We start from the raw sequence: 17,706 nt of genomic DNA, 5'->3' as shown, positions 1-17,706 counted from the left end.
GATCCGGCCACGTGTCTAGCTCCGCTCGCCGTGATTCACGCCGCGCGAAGACGGCCCGAGCCGCCGCGTAATCCGCGGGGCTGCATCCACTGAGCCGAACCAACCGCACTGGCGTCGCCGAGATGGCAGCTGGCAAGCTCGACCTGCAGATGGGCCAGACGGGTACAGATCGACGACTGGTGGATAGGTAAATGGATTGACAGGATTAGATAGACGGATGGACAGACAGGAAAGATGGACACGATATTTCCCAGGCATAGCAATAATGGCTACACCTTGTGAGCCGAGTAAAACTGATTCCATTCCTCACCCAGAGAGTCAAACCGAACCGGAGATTGGAACCAGATATCAGTTCTAATTTTATAAGTTTTAACTCAAATAAAATTTGTTGCCCCAGAACGAAAACATTATTTGGTTACTGGGTTTATACTAATATCTGGAAACTGGTTAAATGGAACTAACCTAAACCCCAACTGTACCGTTCAATGGATTTTCAGTTCACTGGAACCGGAGCCAAATCCTAATAGGTTTGACTCCCAGAATTGAACCAACACAGTGCCTCGTGCTGGGTGGGTAGAGAGGCCTTGTGCTGGGTGGGTAGAGAGGTCTCGTGCTGGGTGGGTAGAGAGGCCTCGTGCTGGGTGGGTCATGGCCCAGCCGGAGAGAACGGACCGTGTCCACAAGCGGAACTCTCAGCCCAGCGAGACGCCGCCAGGTGAAGATGCCAATAGACGGAACACTTGCAGGACACAGCCACGGTGAAGCGACATTCCCCACGGCCGAGAACGCAGGCTGCCCGGAGCGAACTGAGAGACGGAGCCACACGCCACATTCGCGGAGTCGGGGAGATGGGACGTTGGGTGCGAGTGACCGCGACTCCAGTGGCCGCTCGGTGCTGCCTTGTACCGCGTGCTGCTCATGAGGGGACATGGGGCGTCGCGTGCGCTTCACGGGGTGGGGGTCGCGCTGCGTATAAATCCACGGATCCACGATAGTCTGGACCCGGACGCCACGTGAGGGAGGCGATGCCGGAAGAGAAGAGGCGGCGACGAGTGATGCCTTGAGCCACGCCGCAGAAGAGGACACCTCGGGGTGACAAAGCTGCTGCTGCTCAAGTTGGTGAGACAACAGTGGGTGGTGGTGGTGGCACTGGCTTTGACCATGGTGGCGGCGGTGCTGGCTATGGTGGTGGTGGTTCCGGCTCTAGTGGTGGTGGTGATATAGTGGTGATGGTGATGCTATCATGGTGGTGTTATATTGGTGGTGGTGCTCTAGTGGTGGTGGGACCTGCTGATGGCTCTACACCACGCGTGTCGCTCGCTCCTAGATGTAGCTCGCGACACTCGAGTCGATGGCATGATATTCGTTGCAATGTTTGATTCTTTAAATATGGTTAATTATCAAACATATATTTAATAAGCTTATTTAGTATATCCTCAATTATCGACAACATTAAATACATAACTTAATTTTGCCAATAATTTAAGATATATTTAACACACATTCAATATATTACTTTAAGTCAAACATGTATAACTAATCCAACATAGCAGAAGTTATGCAATGTATGTTGCCATTAATTTAGGCTCTACAAAATAAATGTATGAAGAATATTTGTGAAAATCAATGATATACTGTACTAAAAATCAAACGAAGCAACATACATATCTCCATACACGGTCATCCACTCTCACGCGTGGGAATCATCCATGATTCAATATTTTCGGCGTAATGCGTCCATTTGAAAACCTTTCAACAGCCACTAGAGGCCGCTACAATTCCCCACAGTGTAAAGAAAATAATACATTCCGATTTAAAGCTTTCGTGACTGCAGGGATTCATCTTCTTGGATCTTTCAGTAAAGTCACGTAGAAGGGCAATAATAAAAATAAAACATAATAAAATAAAATTATCACGACGTTTCGGCCTCCATTGGAGCACTGTCTTTCCGACAGTTCTGTTTCTTCACCTGAGGATGGCTGCTTGTGTTGTGGCCGAAACGTGAGAATTTAATTGTATTATGTTTTATTTTTATTATTTTATTATTTCCCTTCTACGTGATTTTACCGAAAGAACCAAGAAGAATAATACATTCTTCAATCGATTCACGATCACGGATCGAGATAATTATTCGACAGCCTCCCACCCTAACCCTTAATTAACTGTAATTCAGGGTCACAATTTAATCAGATTTTTGTTTTACCCCGTCTAATTTCTAGAGTTGCGTCCATCCCCTCCCCTCCCTCTGGCATGGGCCTCGTCGCTGGGGCGCTGTGCCAAGCTGGCAGAGCCTCGCTACGCTCCGTGGGCAGCAGGGGGAGGGATTCGCCCCCAGTCTGTTTGAGTCAGCAGGTGTCAACAGTTAGCAGGCGGCGGGACCGGTGTGCGGTGAAGGGAAACGCGTTCGGAATCGCAGCGGCGCTCTCCCGGCCACGCGACGGGCAGATCCGACGATGACGCGAGGCGCATCGCCACGTAGAGGAGGCGGGCGAGAGTGATGACGTGGCTGGTTACAAAATAATTCCGCGAGTTTGCTGAGCAAAGCTTTTCCGACTCTCAAGACTGTCTTTCAGGAGGGCCCTGCCAAGTTATTGCAGTAGGGGAGGTTGGGGGTGAACAGCGACGTTGCTGCTGCGTGTGGAATCCCAAGTGTGTGATTAGCGGGTGATTTTTCAACATTGGGATGATTTGGCCAATACCAGTTCCACTGTGTGTGCACGTTTAGCTATGGGGAGGAAACCCGAGAGCCCGGTAGAAACTTATGCGGAACAGTAAAAAAACAGACAAAGATCCCCTTATAGCCTTGAACAGACTGTTGGGGTAAGTGCTGTTAGCGGGCAACTATACACGCCAACACCACTCCCGACAGTCTGTATCACCCATTGCTGATGATTGCACATCACACCAGATGCTTTTTTAGACTGAGTCGACCTAGGGGAGGCAGGAGAGATCCAGGACCGGATCAAATATTACGACTGTTATTGGTGGTGAGTGGGAACCGAACTCGGAACCCCAGCCGTGCGGTAACCCACTGTGCTGCCCCTCTTCGTGTACACACACAGGGGGAGTTGTGTGAACGACCTCGTATGTTTACTCCGGGTTCTCTAGTTTACTTCCATACAAAGCCAAACTGGAATTGGCCAAACATCCCAATGTGGCAGCACCCTCATGACAAAGAGTCTTGAGACTCAGCGAGGCTATCCCAGGTAAATTAAGCTCCCCCTTGATTTGTTTTCAAAACTTTGCTGAGAAGGGATATCGATGGGGAGGCATCGCCGCGCTTCTTGGCTCATCACTCGCAATTCCAGCGAGGGTGCTGATGCACGCGGTTTGTGTCGCCCTGACCTTCTCACCCCCGACATTGCGGCTCTCTCTTCCCGGCTGTCACTCCACACAGCGGTGCCGGCCCCGACCAACATGCAAGTGAGCGTGTTGTCCGAGAGCAGTGTCAAGGTGTCGTGGAAACCAGCGCGTGGGCGGTTCAAGGGGTACCGCCTCATTGTGCTGCCCAGCTCCGGTCAGTACCCTGTCAATCTCTCTCTGCCTCTCTTTCTTTCTCATTTTCTCTCTTCCCCTCTTCTTGTCATTTTCCTCTCTCCCTGCCCTCTGAACTAACCCAACCATGGCCTATCTGACCACTGTGCTATATGCGGAGGGTTGTATCAATTCATCGACTACAACTGATTCTTCCGCTCAGAGGTTTGTTTAATCACGTGCGTCCAAATCGATTATTTATGATTTACGTTTATATGATTCACGATTATTTGCTAATTTCTTCTTAAGGACAAAGCAGTGAGAAAAACTGCACAGATGAGAGAGAAAAATCTTTAAATGTTATTGCTTGTGCTGATATTAGGAGTAGATCTGGCGGATAATAGGATCTATCCTGAGTGGATCTCACATCGGGACGGTAGAGAGAACCCTCGCTGCCCGAGCACGTGCAGAGCGGAGAGAGGGGGGAAGTTCTTCAGAGGGAAGAGAATTCTTTGTTACACACGAGACTTGAGCAGGAAATCATAGAGCAGCGCGTAAGTCCTGCTCCATGGGTTTTGGCTCAGGGAAGCAAAGAGAAAATACACTTGAAAAAAATAATAATAATTACACTCGGGCGGCATTACAGAACGCCAGCACGGATTTGTTCTGGGCCTGGGGGGTGGGGTGGTTTCTGGCTCGGCTGGAAGCGTCTGGCTCTGTGCCCCCCTCCCCCGCCCACCCCCCCCCCCCCATTTCTCCTCACCCCCACCCCGCGCTGTAATCACGGTGTCTCGCAGCGCCACCCTCGTGCGGTCGATGCGGGCGACTCGAGCGTCTCCCGCTCACGGGGCGTCCCTCTGAGCAGCCTGGAGTTGGTGTGGGGGAGCGAGCCCCGCCCCCCTCTCCTTCCCCTCGTCCTCCCGTCAGTCGCTGTGCAGCGGCAGAGCGGCGTCCTCCGCTCCTCCCCTTCTCTGGTCATGGCGCTCGCTTCCCATCGCTTCCCACATTTCTCTCTGCAAAGTCCTCAATCCAGCAGTGGATTGACCATGGCTGCTGCTGCTGTTGCTGCTGCTAATGATGGTGAAATCCTCTTCGCGCTTCCAATCCCCCTCCTGCGTGGTTGCCCCCTACACCTCGGTCTCGCCACGTGGCAGTGCAGGGTCACCGATGGTGGCATTCTAATGGCCTTCCCTTCTGTTCGCACGTCCAAGACACGGGAGTCCGTGTCGGTCTCTGTGTCTCGTGCTGACCCAATCCGTTCCGCATTTGTAGTCTCCACGCTTCCAGGATCAACCTCAGCTGGATCATTGCGAACAGCGTTGGTTCAATTAAGCCTGACTGCTGATGAGACACTGTATGTTGAATCCAGTCCCGAACTTGCATGTCTTGAACCAATGCTGCTGAAATTATGCACTCTCCAAACGAAGGCCGTGGGGCTGATGGGATGTAGAAAAATAATTTGAAATGTTTCGTGAAGGAGGCGTGGCGTCCCATTATTAAAATTTTCGCTTATGTTCTGCACGAACGACGCTAATAATTGAATTTCGACCGCGAGTGATGGCCAGTGCCTTCTAGAGCCTGGTCTGGCTGCTGGTGCTGATGCTGAGGTCTAAGCGAGCATTGTGGATCTCACCAAGAGAGGAACCGTAAAGACTATCACTATTTGAGCAAAGTGCACATCCATCGCTCGTGTCGCCAATCAGTGCTCCCCACACACATGAGGGTTCTAGAACACCAGCCTTAACTGTTGCCTCCCCCCCCCCCCGTTTTGGCCATGCAACGGAAAACCCGGGTTGTCACCATTCTGGGAATTTGTATTGTGTGTGAGAGTGTACCGATGTGTTCTACATTCTATGAAGGGTGCCCAGTAAACATGCATCGTTGGCACAACTTTGGTCAGACGTTGGCTCAATGTTGGCTCAATATCGGTCAACATTGCACGTTCACTGGGCGTGCCAGTGTGCTCGATAACTCTTGACAGAGAGCGTGCGTCTGCCGCTCGCCGAGCAGGCGAGGGTTCCCCACAGGAGATGACGCTGGCACGCGACGCCACGGGGGCGGTGGTGCGCGAACTGGAGGCTGGCGTTGAGTACATGGTCAGCGTGGCCGCGTATGGGCCTCACGGGGAGAGCACGCCGCTCGTCAAGCAGATCGTCAGTGAGTCCGCAACCTCCTCCCCAATGCAACCACTCACGCACGCACGCATGCACGCGTGTACATATGTCTTCGGCTCGCACCCTGTGTCTGTGCATTTGTTTGGTGACGCAACGGTTAACACACTGCGCAACGGACCCGACAATCCGAGATTGATTCTCGCCCACGTCCATCGTTGGTGACAAATATCCGAACTCGACCTGGGCCTCCCCTAGGTCGACTTAGCCTTTAATAAGCACCTGGTGGGGTGTGTAAACATCAGCACTCTGGAGGCCGGACGTGGTGGTGGCCACACACTCCTCGTATGTGTCCTGCCGGCCTTCATAGGTGCTCACTAACAGCACTTGCCCCAACAGCCTGGTAAAGGTTATACAGGGGATCTTTGTATTTTGTGGGTGTGTGAGACCCGCTCCCCCCCACAAATGACGAAAGCCCCCCAAGCCTTGTGGAGGAGTGTTTTTCTGGCTCTGAGGTCAAGGCTAAAGGCCCATTGCATGCGTGGGGAGGCACGTGCACGAGTGGGTTGCTGTTGTCCATGAACAATTCCGCTGTGCCGTCTGTTTGTCTTTGGGTATAACTGTTTTTGTCTATTTGTGTCATTTGTCTGTGTGTATGGTTACATGTGTCTCTTCGTGTCTGTGCCACTTATGACCCTTTACCTGCATGCCTCCACGGATGTTCATCTTTAGTAGGGACGCAGGCCACCACCTTCACCACCAACATCGCCATCACCATTACCATCATCATCGTCACCACCATTCCTTGCCTGCTATTGATGGGGAGGCGAGCCCACAATAGACTCAGACTCACGGCTTCCTTCGTGGAGCCAGAACTTAGCCCTCCAGAGCTCCTGTATTCCACAGAGATCCAAGCAGTGCTGCTGCAGCTCCTGAAAGACGTATGGCAGACTCCTTTGCTCCCCATGCGAGCGTTTGGCTATTCCACGTGGCCAGCCACAGTGGTTTATTGCTGTTTCTGGAGAAACCACGAGGGGCGAGGGGGGTATGGGGGTTAAAGGGGGGGGGGGAGTTGGGGGGGGAGTTGGGGGGGCGAGTTGGGGGGGGGAGTTGGGGGGGGAGTTGGGGGGGAGTTGGGGGGGAGTTGGGGGGGGAGTTGGGGGGGGAGTTGGGGGGGGAGTTGGGGGGGGGAGTTGGGGGGGGGAGTTGGGGGGGGAGGTGGGGGGGGAGTTGGGGGGGGAGTTGTCTCCTGGCTTCAGAATCTGGGGTTTGACCAAGAGACGTCATCGACCCACATTCCCGCGGGGTCTCCGGCACAAGCTAAGTTTGTTTTCTCCGTGGTTCTATGGTCAATAATTGCGGCCCCTGGTGGCCGCGCGCCCCCCGTGAGCGGTGTGGTGGGACGAGCAGGATGAGGCTGACATCTCGCTCACTCCCCCCTACCCCCCATCCCTCCCCCTCTTCCTCCCCCCCCACCCCGCACTCCCTCCCCTCTCCAGTTGAAACAACATCAGCCTCTCTGGCAGAGGCGCCGAAAATTCAGAAGGAAAAAGAAGAGAGCAGCCCCACGCACATCAGAGGTACACAGCGTGGGTACACGTGGCAGCGTGGGTACACGCGGCAGCGTGGGTACACGTGGCAGCGTGGGTACACGTGGCAGCGTGGGTACACGTGGCAGCGTGGGTACACGTGGCAGCGTGGGTACACGCGGCAGCGTGGGTACACGCGGCAGCGTGGGTACACGCGGCAGCGTGGGTACACGCGGCAGCGTGGGTACACGCGGCAGCGTGGGTACACGCGGCAGCGTGGGTACACGCGGCAGCGTGGGTACACGCGGCAGCGTGGGTACACGCGGCAGCGTGGGTACACGTGGCAGCGTGGGTACACGTGGCAGCGTGGGTACACGTGGCAGCGTGGGTACACGTGGCAGCGTGTGTACACGTGGCAGCGTGGGTACACGTGGCAGCGTGGGTACACGTGGCAGCGTGGGTACACGTGGCAGCGTGGGTACACGTGGCAGCGTGGGTACACGTGGCAGCGTGGGTACACGTGGCAGCGTGGGTACACGTGGCAGTGTGTGTCAGCTTTGTCTTGTGAATGTGGGTATTTGCGTGTGTAAAGGGCATGGTGCAGGCCACCCACTCCCTCGTGTGTCCCGTTCAGGCCTTCATAGGTGGAACTCGCTCACAGCACTTGCCCCAACAGTCTGTTAAGGCTATAAGGGGCGTTTTGTCTTTGCGTGTGTGCAAACGAAATCGTTATTACCAAAGCAGGGAATGTGTGGGGCAGAGGAGAGGCGCACGGTCGAGGTGGAAGCCTGGGCAGGCAGTGGGAAGAGGAACACGTGGATGTGGAAGAACATGAATAACAACCCTTCCCATCATCGACCAAGACCTCGACTGTGAACCTCGCAACCACCGGCAAATGAAATCCCGATGCCATCCCTTCTGGGATCGCGATGCTGTCGCCATGCTCCTGCAATGTCACCACCCAGATCCAGAGGAACGCTGCTGCTGCTGCGCGAGGTGAAACAACGCGATCGTCCAGAATAAACTCCTCATTCAAGACGCACACATCAACTCATCTCCTCCTGGCTTTGACATTCCTCCTCCTTGAAGACACTGGTGGAACCATCAACTGCATATGCACATGAGCAGACTTATGTGCACATCTTCTTCATAAATTGAACATTCCAGACAGGAGCCACAGCGCTGCGATGATGGCCATGCAACCCAAACTATGGACTATGTAGTAAACCCACTTTGGTCTGTGCTCCTTCAAAAGAGGAGGAACAAGAAAGTGACACAAACCCTCTGCTGAGCCATCTCGTCGTGGCCAGCACCGGACCTCGAAATTGGCATCGAACTCCTGAACCATCTTGCGGCTGCCATGCGCAAGAATGGATTAGGAGAGCACGTGGGTTATTCTGCATTGCCAGTGGTGCACAGGGACATAATCACACATTAAACAAGTGCCACCGCTACGTGTATTGTCCTGCTCTACGTGTTGTATACACGTGTACAGTTGCACACACACACATATATAATACTAAGCCTTGACATACGGGGCACTGACATGACCGCTCATGCATGAGGGGAGCAGGAGGGAGGGAGCGAGGAGGAAAGGGGGAGGGAGGAGGAGGGGGGAAAAAAACCCAAAACGCGGAGCTCCCCCAGGAGATTCCTCTCGTCTGGGCTGCTGCGAGGTGGCTTAAGGTTGAGCAAGACGCAAGGAGGAGGAGGAGGCGAGAGGGGAGAGCGAGGGTGGGAGATGTGAGCTTGTGGAGTTTGGGGTGGAGGGGGGAGACTCGGCACGGATTGCCGCGATGTCCTCGCGGTCGCGGCGCCATGCGCCGCCGCTGCTCTTGAGTGGCGTGGGATTTGTCGATTTGCGAACCCTGGTCCATTACATCCACTTGGCCCGGTCTGGGTCTTGGTTTTTGCCGATGGCCATCCCACAGGGATGGGGAGCAGAATCGATGCAGGACATTGTGAGATTACTCTTCTTTAATTTGGTCTCCGTGGTTAATACAATAATGTGGAGTCCCTATCCACTGATGAAGGACTCGCCATGCCACTTAAGGGGGTTGTTCGCCCGTAGATCACCACTCTCGTCAGCGCAGGTTGGAGAATTGAGGGCCCAGGACCGGTACAGATATTACTACTCTCTACTCACATGCCTCACCTCAACCACCGCAGCCTCCTTACCTCGCCATCCTCACCTTACCCTTATAATCCTTCACAATCCCCTAGGGAGACAAAGGCGGCTGGGTGTGGTACTGGCCACCGCCCCCCCCCCCCCTCCCGCCTTGTGTGTTGTGCCGGCCTTCATAGGTCCTTGCTAACAGCACTTGCACCAAGAGTCTGTTCCAGGCTATACGGGGAACATTTCTATTTTATGAGTTAAGTGGGTGGAAGAGGGATATCAGGAACAGGTGGATGAGGTCACAGTCAGCACTGCGGGGCAGGGAGAGGAGACGGTGGCTTTGCGAAGGAGCAGACGAGGACAGCACCTGGCAAAGAGAAGCCGGCCACAGAGAAGGAGGTGGAAGACGAGGAGTTGTGGGCAGTGGAGGGAAATGGGGTCACGTGGACGCACGCATGCACACGCGCCTGTGGGGGGGGGGGGGGGGTGTGAGAGACACGAGGCGAGTTCGCAGCTGAAACGTGGCGGAGTATCACGCACGCGTGTCGACTCGGGGCGTCCGTGAGAACACGTGCTCAGCGCCACGGGAATGATTCGCTGGGCTTGACGCACGCACGTGAAGCCAACGCCTCCATCTCCCCGCCCATCTCACCACCTCCCCATCCCTCTCACCACTACCCCCTGTTTCTCCCACCAAGGCTGCCCGCCGGACGTTCCCGTGGAGCTGGTGTTTGTAGTGGACGGCTCGCAGGGTGTGAGCCGCGCCAGCTTCCAGCGCGTCAAGGCGTTCGTGTCGGCACTCGTGTCCGCCTTCACCTTGGGGCCGGACCGCGCGCGCGTCGCCCTTGTGCAGTTCTCGGGTGACGCGCGCCTCGAGTTTGCGCTGCACCGCTATCGCAGCAAGGCGGAGATCTACAAGGCCCTGCGCGCCGTCACACTCAAGGGTGGCAGCGCCACCAACACGGGTGAGCGGCGCCACGGTCGCCCCGGGCCCCCCCCACCCTTCGTTTACTACGGGAGACGTCCAAGGCCCCAGGCTACCATTCGCCCCTTAAACACGCAACGTTGGACAAACGTTCGCTTGTGGTTGGAACTGTTGGTTCAATGTATAACACGTAAGCTTTCGCGACCAATATTATGGTTCAACGTTGGCCCACGTTTTACGCTTATTGGGGAAGTTCACCATGTTTATCTTAACTTAATTTTGTAGTTATTCACGTAAGTGCGCGTGTTTACGCAGGAGCATTTCACCGAGTCTCCACACTCCCTTCTCAAGAGGGTGCTGCCAAGTATTTGCAATAAGCAGGGGCCACGATGTTGCTCTTGCTGTGTAAATCCCAATTGTGTCATTTAGAGGTAATTATCCAGCAGTGGGATGTTTATTTAGCCCTTGACGTCAAGATGCGTGAGTATCTAGGCTCGACCCGTAGCAAATCTTTGCTTGTTCTACCTGTCGAGTTGGGTCCATACCGACCCTGACCCCAGGTGGCCCCCGGTGCCCTGAGGCGCTGTTCAGACCCCCCCGTCAGCCTCGCCTGGGAGGAGGAGGAGGAGGGGAAGGGGCGCAGCCCCGTCGGCTCCCGGGGCCCTGAGGGCACTTGCGCTGTGCCTGCTGTCCTCCTAGGGTGGCGGCCTTGCTGCTGCTGTTGTTAATGTTGTTACTGTTGTTGGTAATGTTTTGTTGCTGCTGTTGGTAATGTTGTTACTGCTGTTGGTAATGTTTTTACTGTTGTTGGTAATGTTGTTGCTGCTGTTGGTAATGTTGTTGCTGTTGTTGGTAATGTTTTGTTGCTGCTGTTGGTAATGTTGTTACTGCTGTTGGTAATGTTTTTACTGTTGTTGGTAATGTTGTTGCTGCTGTTGGTAATGTTGTTGCTGCTGTTGGTAATGTTGTTGCTGCTGTTGGTAATGTTGCTGTTGCTGCTGTTGGTAATGTTGCTGTTGTTGTTGCCATTGTTGCGACGGTATGCAGGCGAGGCGCTGCGCTTCACCCTGGCCTCGGTGTTCACGGCGGCGTCGGCGGAGGGCGGCGGTGCGCGGCGCCGCGTGCCGCAGCTCGCCGTGCTCATCACCGACGGCCCGGCCGACGACGGCGCCGACGTCGCCGAGCACGCACAGGAGCTGCGCGACGCCGGCGTTGAGCTCTTCGCCATCGGTGCGAGCACTCGCCTGCTCGCTGAACCGCTTGCTCGCTCAACCACTCGCTCGTTCAATCACTCGCTCGCTCAATCACTCGCTCACTCAACGACTCGCTTGCTTATGAATTCATACACTCGCTCACTCACCCATTTACCTGCTACCGGCATTATTCTGCTGGTAGTGGGTAATGACTGCTGCTGCTGTGTGCGAGCTCATTTGATCTCGATCTTCATGTCATTAAAATGACTTTGTTCCGCTGTCCGCCCTCCCGTCGTCTCACCACGTCAGGAGTGGCCCAAGCGAACAAGAACGAGCTGCGTCTGGTGGCGTCGCCGCCGCTCTCCACGCACGTCTTCTCCGTGCGGGGGTTCGAGCAGCTCGAGTCGTCCCAGGGCGTCGTCATCGGCCAGATGTGTGCCGGCGTGGAGGCGCAGCAAGCACGCATCGAGGAAGAGACCAGCCGTGAGTGACCTCGGTCACCAAACGTCGCTTGCGGGCAACCGCCGTCGGCCAAGGTCACCTGCCGTCGACCGATTGCAATCGCCAGTGATCCCGTGGAATCGCCAACAGCTTATCACGATTGCCCAAATGTAACCGATTGCGACCCCTTACGATCACCGTCATTGTCTCGTTTCTACCTCTCTTCCCTCACTGTCCCCCCACCCTTTGCCCCCCACCCCACCCACCTCACCGCCCCCCACAGAAATCCTACCTCCCCAGAACCTGCGCACGCTGGAGCGGACGGGCGACTCGATCCGCCTGGGCTGGGACGCGCCGGGCCCCGAGGTGTCGAGCTACCGTGTGTTCTACCAGCCTGTGGGCGACGACGAGGGCACCGCGCGGCGCGAGGCGACGGCGCCCGGCGGCGCCACGCATGTGCAGCTGTCGCGCCTGCTTCCTGACACCGAGTACCAGGTCAGCATCTACGCCGTGTCGGGCCAGCGCTCCAGCGAGCCGCTCGTCGTCACCGAGAGCACCACCGAGGACCACGGACGAGGTGAGTGGTGCCGCACGAACGCCGGTTCCACACGCGCTAACTGTGGACCGATCCTTACACAGAGAGACACAGAGACTCGCATAAAGACACACATACTCGCATAGAGACACACAGACTCACATAGAGACACAGACTCACATAGATAACTATAGACCAACATAAAGACCAAGAGATCCATAGACTTACACTCGGGTTGCCTTGTCCACCTTAGACCAATCCTGGATGTATATACCCATCCACACCAGGTCTATGATCACAAACTGTGCAGTGCAGTATCGTATGATGGAGTTCAACACCGCTACCAGACCTCAGGACAAATCAATTCCTTGCCACCCACGCACCATCCCCACCCCACCCTTTTTGGGTCCAACCCAGAGAGCTGGTGATCCTGGTGTGGGGGGGTGATGAGGGTCGCGGACTTGCAGGTGATGAGGATAACAGACAGGTGATGATGGCAGCGGGCTAGCGGGTGATGAGCGCAGCAGACTGGCAGGTGATGAGGGTAGCAGTCTGGTGATGAGGGCAGAGGACTGACTGGTGATGAGTTAGCAGACTGGTGGCTAATGAGGGTAGTGGACTGGCGGATAATAAGGAAAGCAGACTGATGAGGGTAGCAGACTTGCAGGTGATGAGGGCAGTGAAATGGCAGGCGATGAGGGCAGCTGAATGGCGGGTGATGAGGGTAGTAGATTGGTGGGTGATGAGGGTAGCCAACTGGTGGGTGAATATTCTGCCTGTGCCGTGGGGCTCTCCGCCGCTGCCTCAGGGGAGCTGACCCCGCCGGGTGACGTGGTGCTGACGGACGCATCATCGCACAGCCTGCGAGTGTCCTGGTCGCCCGCGCGCTCCTCCGTGCGGCACTACCGCATCGAGTACCGGAGCCTGGTACCCGGAGATGACGGCGACGAAGACGAGAAGGATGATGAGGGTGAGGACGTGCATGCTCACGGTTATCATCGCCCCATCATCCTCATCCTTTTCCCTCCTGCCATCAACATTTTCCTCCCTCTCCCTGATTACCTCCCTCCTTCCTCCACCTCCTCATCCATTTGCTCATTGTCTCTTCCTGTCTCCTCCCCCCTGCTCCGGCTGATTGTGGTGATGGTGGTGATGGTGGTGGTAGTGATGATGATGGTGACCATAGCGGTGGTGATCGTGGTGATAATGATAATTGAGATGATAATGACGATTGTGATGATGATCGTGATGGCGACCTCTGCCTTCATCACGCAGACCGGGAGCGGCCGAGCCTGCAGGAGGCCGAGGTGGATGCGGCAGTGACGATGCTGGCGCTGAGCGACCTGCGGCCTGAGACGCGGTACCGCGTGCACGTCGTCGCCGTGTACGACGGGGGCGAGGCCGTGTCAGGGGCCGTTGAGGAGACCACGCTCGATGGTATGGCCACTGCCTCCACTGCGGCGCCACCACTCCTTATGCCACCCACACGAGGCTCCCGCCGTTTGGTCGGGCGGTTGTTACGGAGGTGGCCGGGGGCTCGTGCACCGAGGACACATATACTTGTGGGGAGTGGTCAGCACGCTGTGCTAAGAACCCGCTCGTGACCAACAACAGTGGCAAATATTTGAGCCTGTCCTGGGCCTCCCATAGGTTGACTCAGCCTTAAATGAGTGCCTGGTGCGGTGTGTAAAACATCGCCACTAGGGAGACAAGGGCTTTCGCGACCAATATTATCCAGCCAATTAGTAAGATTTGTCACGTAAACAAAACATGCCAATTCGTTACTAGTACAGCACACTGGTGTGTTGGAAAGTATTCGAATTGTAAATGTTGTGGCTTTACTCTCCAACATACTGGTGTGCTATACTAGTAACGATTTGGCATGTTTTGTTTACATGACAAACCTTACTAACCTTACTAATTGGCTGTGTCGGGTGGTGGCGGGTTTAACGACACATTTATATTTATGTGATCTAACCCACCCCCTCGTGTGCTGTGCCGGCCTTCAAAGGTGCTCGCTGCTAAAGGGTTAGATTTTAGGTTTTATTGTGGCACAGGTAAAACCCTTTGGGCAAAAAGCACTCATTTATAACCTGGTTACAGCAAAAACACGAAAACCAGGTTAAGTTCCTGGTGGCAGGGTCGTCCATTAACACGGTCCAACCAGCACAAAGAACATACTGCAAATCGAATGCATTGCATACAAAAGAAAGATTTATAATGTCAAGATTGCAAAGCAGAGCGATCAACGGCTACATGGGGCATCTCTGTGTGCAGAGCGCGGCTCCCCGAGCGACCTGGAGGTGGAGGAGCGCTTGTCGGACAGCGTGCTCGTGCGCTGGCTCCCCTCGCCGGGCCGCGTGCTCTCCTACCGCGTGCGCTATGCGCCGCTGGAGGGAGGCGCGGGGGCGGCGGAGGGCACGGGTGGGGAGCGTGCGGTGAGCGGCGAGCTCGCTGGTGCGCGGCTCGAGGGGCTGGCGCCCGGGACGCGCTACCGCGTCACGGTCATCGCCGAGTACGCGACCGGGCTCAGCGACCCACTCGTCGCCGACGTGGAGACGCTGGGCGGTGAGGGCGGCCGCAGCGTCATCGCCGTCGCCATCACTAATTGTCGTCGTTATCACCAATCATTGTCATTACCAATCATAATGGTCATCACCAATTAGTGTTGTCATCATCATGACCAATCATCGTCATCATCATCATCACCAATCGTCATCGTCATCATTAGCAATTATTGTCACCAATCATCGTTGTCACCTTAATTATCATAAATCATCATCGTGAGATGAGAGGGGAGAGACAGGCAGTGGCCAACATACAGCAAATCCCTGCTCTCTCTGCCCCTCATCGCATACAGAGACGGGTGGCGTGACGGAGCTGCGCGTGCTGGAGGCCACGTGGGGGAGCCTGCGCCTCGCCTGGAGCCCTGCGCCGGGCCCAGTAGCCCGCTATAACCTGCGGTACTCAGCACAGACGGCGGAGACGGAGACCGCTGGGGGGGAGGAGGCCGGCAGCGGGCTCTGGGACATGGGCGTGGGGCCTGGGGCGGGCGAGCAGCAGGCCATCCTGCGGCCCGATGCCACGGGGGCTTGGATACGAGGCTTGAGGCCCGAAACGACATACGCCATATCCGTGATGGCGGAGTACGCATCGGGAGAGGGCAAGGGGGCCTCCGTGGAGGGCACCACGTTGCCAGGTGTGGGCCCCGGACATCTGTGAATAAGAGCTTCGTATCTCATCGGATTCCTCCAGTCTGAATAAAAAATCTGATTCTGATCAAGTCTGGTTCCGTTGACGTGGTGACAATCGTCCCGCATTCGTCAGCTATCATCTACTCAGTTTAAAATGTTCTGACCTCATGCTCGATTTCCTACCCTTGCGGTCTAGCGCCCCCCCCCCCCCCCCCCCATCCTTGGATCCGTCACTGCCATCTATCCTGGCCACATATCCATTGTATAGGAGTCCGCTGTCCTTGACCTGGTGGCCTTGATTTTCTCGTCTCTATCCAGGACTCCGGGATTTTTTTGTCACTCTTTGTTGATAACAACAAGAAAACCATAAGTCGCCGTTGTGGTTGTTGTTGTGGTTGTTGCTTCTCTTAGTATAAATGCCCTCCTTTACACCAGGGCATCTTATCGGAGAGCTTTACACGCGATAAGTAACTCACAACATCACATCTCATCTTCAACACATTAGGAACGGGTACACCCCGTGGCAGCACTCCCTGTGTGACACAATTTTATTCGTGGGCTTCAACCGAAATTAGGGTTCAGAATTGGCGTGTCTCAAGGCCACACAGGGTTGGTAAGATCGCTTGCGAGTCGCAGCCAGGACGTCTCGGATTTAACCCCATGGCTGCGGCGTTCCACTTGCAGAGATGGGACCGGTGTCACGCCTGGAGGCCTCGGACGTGGCGGAGGACTCTGCCACGGTGTCGTGGGCGCTGGCGCCGGGCCGCGTCGAGGCGTACAGCATCGAGTTCCGCTCAGTCGCCGGGGATGAGCACGGAGCTCGTGACGCGGCGGCGAGGGCGGCATCCAGCACGCTCGACGGTCTCACGCCAGGCACGGCATACCAGGCCATCGTCACGCCCGTGTACTCTGATGGTGAGCGGGGCCCTCCCGCCTCCGTCAACTTCACGACCGAAGGTGGGTGCCGGCACCTCGCCATGATTCGTCAGCTAAAAGTAGAGCTCTTAAAATAATTTCGTTTTTCGCGTTACTAGTGTAGAGTAGTGAAATACGCGGTGCGCACAGTTAACCGAGGGCAACTGAGGGCAAACAGGTGCGCGTGAGGTTTGCACAGACAAACCGCCAGTTGTAAGGGGCGAAGCAGGTGCAAATGGGGTTGACTGGTTGTGCACGCTGAGACCGGAGGTGTTGCCAGGGAGACGGGAGATGAGGGTTGATTGATGGGCCGACAGGCACCAGCCTGGCTAGAGCTTAATGAGACGCATGAGAGGTCTCGGATAATTAGCAGAGGAATATAAGGGCGCATGCGTGAGCGGAGCGGGGAGTTGTTGCCGGGGACCAAGAGTGACGACATCTCGCCGCTACCGCTCCAGCCGTCAACAGGACCTCAACCCTCACGCCGTCCCCGGGCGGGTGGTGGCTGACCCCCCGCCCGGGACAGATGGATAAGCGGGTCTGAGGGAGCGTAGGTGAGGGTAGCGGTGGAGGTGTAGAGTTGCTGTGTGCGGAGACGCTGCATGCGGAGACGCTGAGTGTAGAGACGCTGAGGGCGGAGACGCTGAGTGCGGAGACGCTGAGTGCGGAGACGCTGAGTGCGGAGACGCTGCGTGCGGAGACGCTGCGTGCGGAGACGCTGCGTGCGGGATAAGCTAGGTGAAAGGTAGATAAGAGTGGGGAGAAGTTAAACATAAGTGACCGTATAGATAGTTATAAGAGTGCCTGCAACTGGTGCAAGATTAGGTGAATAAAGTGTAAGCAGGTGACTTGTTACAACCTGTCGGTGTGAGTAATTTTTGAAGACATTACACTAGTAATCGCGTGAGAGAGAAATATAAAATGATAAAACCGGTTAATACTGGTTAAGTTTTCTAACCGAGAAGCGTAGGGAGCTCCCGTGGTGCGCTGATGAGCACCACGATGTTAAGCACCAATGAAACACCAATGTTTGTGGTCTCAATTTGGACTTTGGCACAGCTGGTGCCTGACTTTTAGCACCAGTTATCGATTCTGCAAACGGTTACCGGTTCACCATTTGGCGACTGTACTGGAGAGGTAAGTTCACAGATGGGGAGGCGGTGACATGGCGAGGGCAGCGGGGATGAGGGGTCCCGCATGCTGTTGCAGCCACGCTCCAAACGGCACCAACAAAAAAATATCCCAGAGCGTGGACATTCTTTGGGCAGCGAGT

General features: G+C 55.6%; 1 protein-coding gene across 4 annotated transcripts in view; it reads left to right on the top strand.

Moving 5' to 3' along the window:
- Window positions 1-17,706, top strand: part of LOC116941729 (collagen alpha-1(XII) chain-like) — a 109,909-nt gene that overhangs the window by 11,915 nt on the left and 80,288 nt on the right. For all 4 annotated transcript variants that reach the window (XM_032953088.2, XM_032953087.2, XM_032953085.2 and 1 more), the window contains exons 4-15: window positions 3,398-3,517; window positions 5,485-5,631; window positions 7,085-7,165; window positions 9,929-10,195; window positions 11,203-11,385; window positions 11,658-11,831; window positions 12,073-12,366; window positions 13,133-13,294; window positions 13,600-13,761; window positions 14,602-14,892; window positions 15,185-15,523; window positions 16,203-16,475. In XM_032953088.2, the coding sequence (XP_032808979.2) occupies window positions 3,398-3,517; window positions 5,485-5,631; window positions 7,085-7,165; window positions 9,929-10,195; window positions 11,203-11,385; window positions 11,658-11,831; window positions 12,073-12,366; window positions 13,133-13,294; window positions 13,600-13,761; window positions 14,602-14,892; window positions 15,185-15,523; window positions 16,203-16,475 (2,493 nt within the window). The remainder of the gene's footprint in view (window positions 1-3,397; window positions 3,518-5,484; window positions 5,632-7,084; window positions 7,166-9,928; window positions 10,196-11,202; window positions 11,386-11,657; window positions 11,832-12,072; window positions 12,367-13,132; window positions 13,295-13,599; window positions 13,762-14,601; window positions 14,893-15,184; window positions 15,524-16,202; window positions 16,476-17,706) is intronic.

Source organism: Petromyzon marinus, chromosome 12, assembly GCF_048934315.1.
Source record: "Petromyzon marinus isolate PM22_M1 ecotype Great Lakes invasive population chromosome 12, UKy_Petmar_22M1.pri1.0, whole genome shotgun sequence".
In the NCBI taxonomy this organism is placed as follows: Eukaryota; Metazoa; Chordata; class Hyperoartia; order Petromyzontiformes; family Petromyzontidae; genus Petromyzon; species Petromyzon marinus.
Note: the sequence above shows the minus strand (reverse complement) of the source record. Positions and strands in the feature narration are given on the sequence as shown.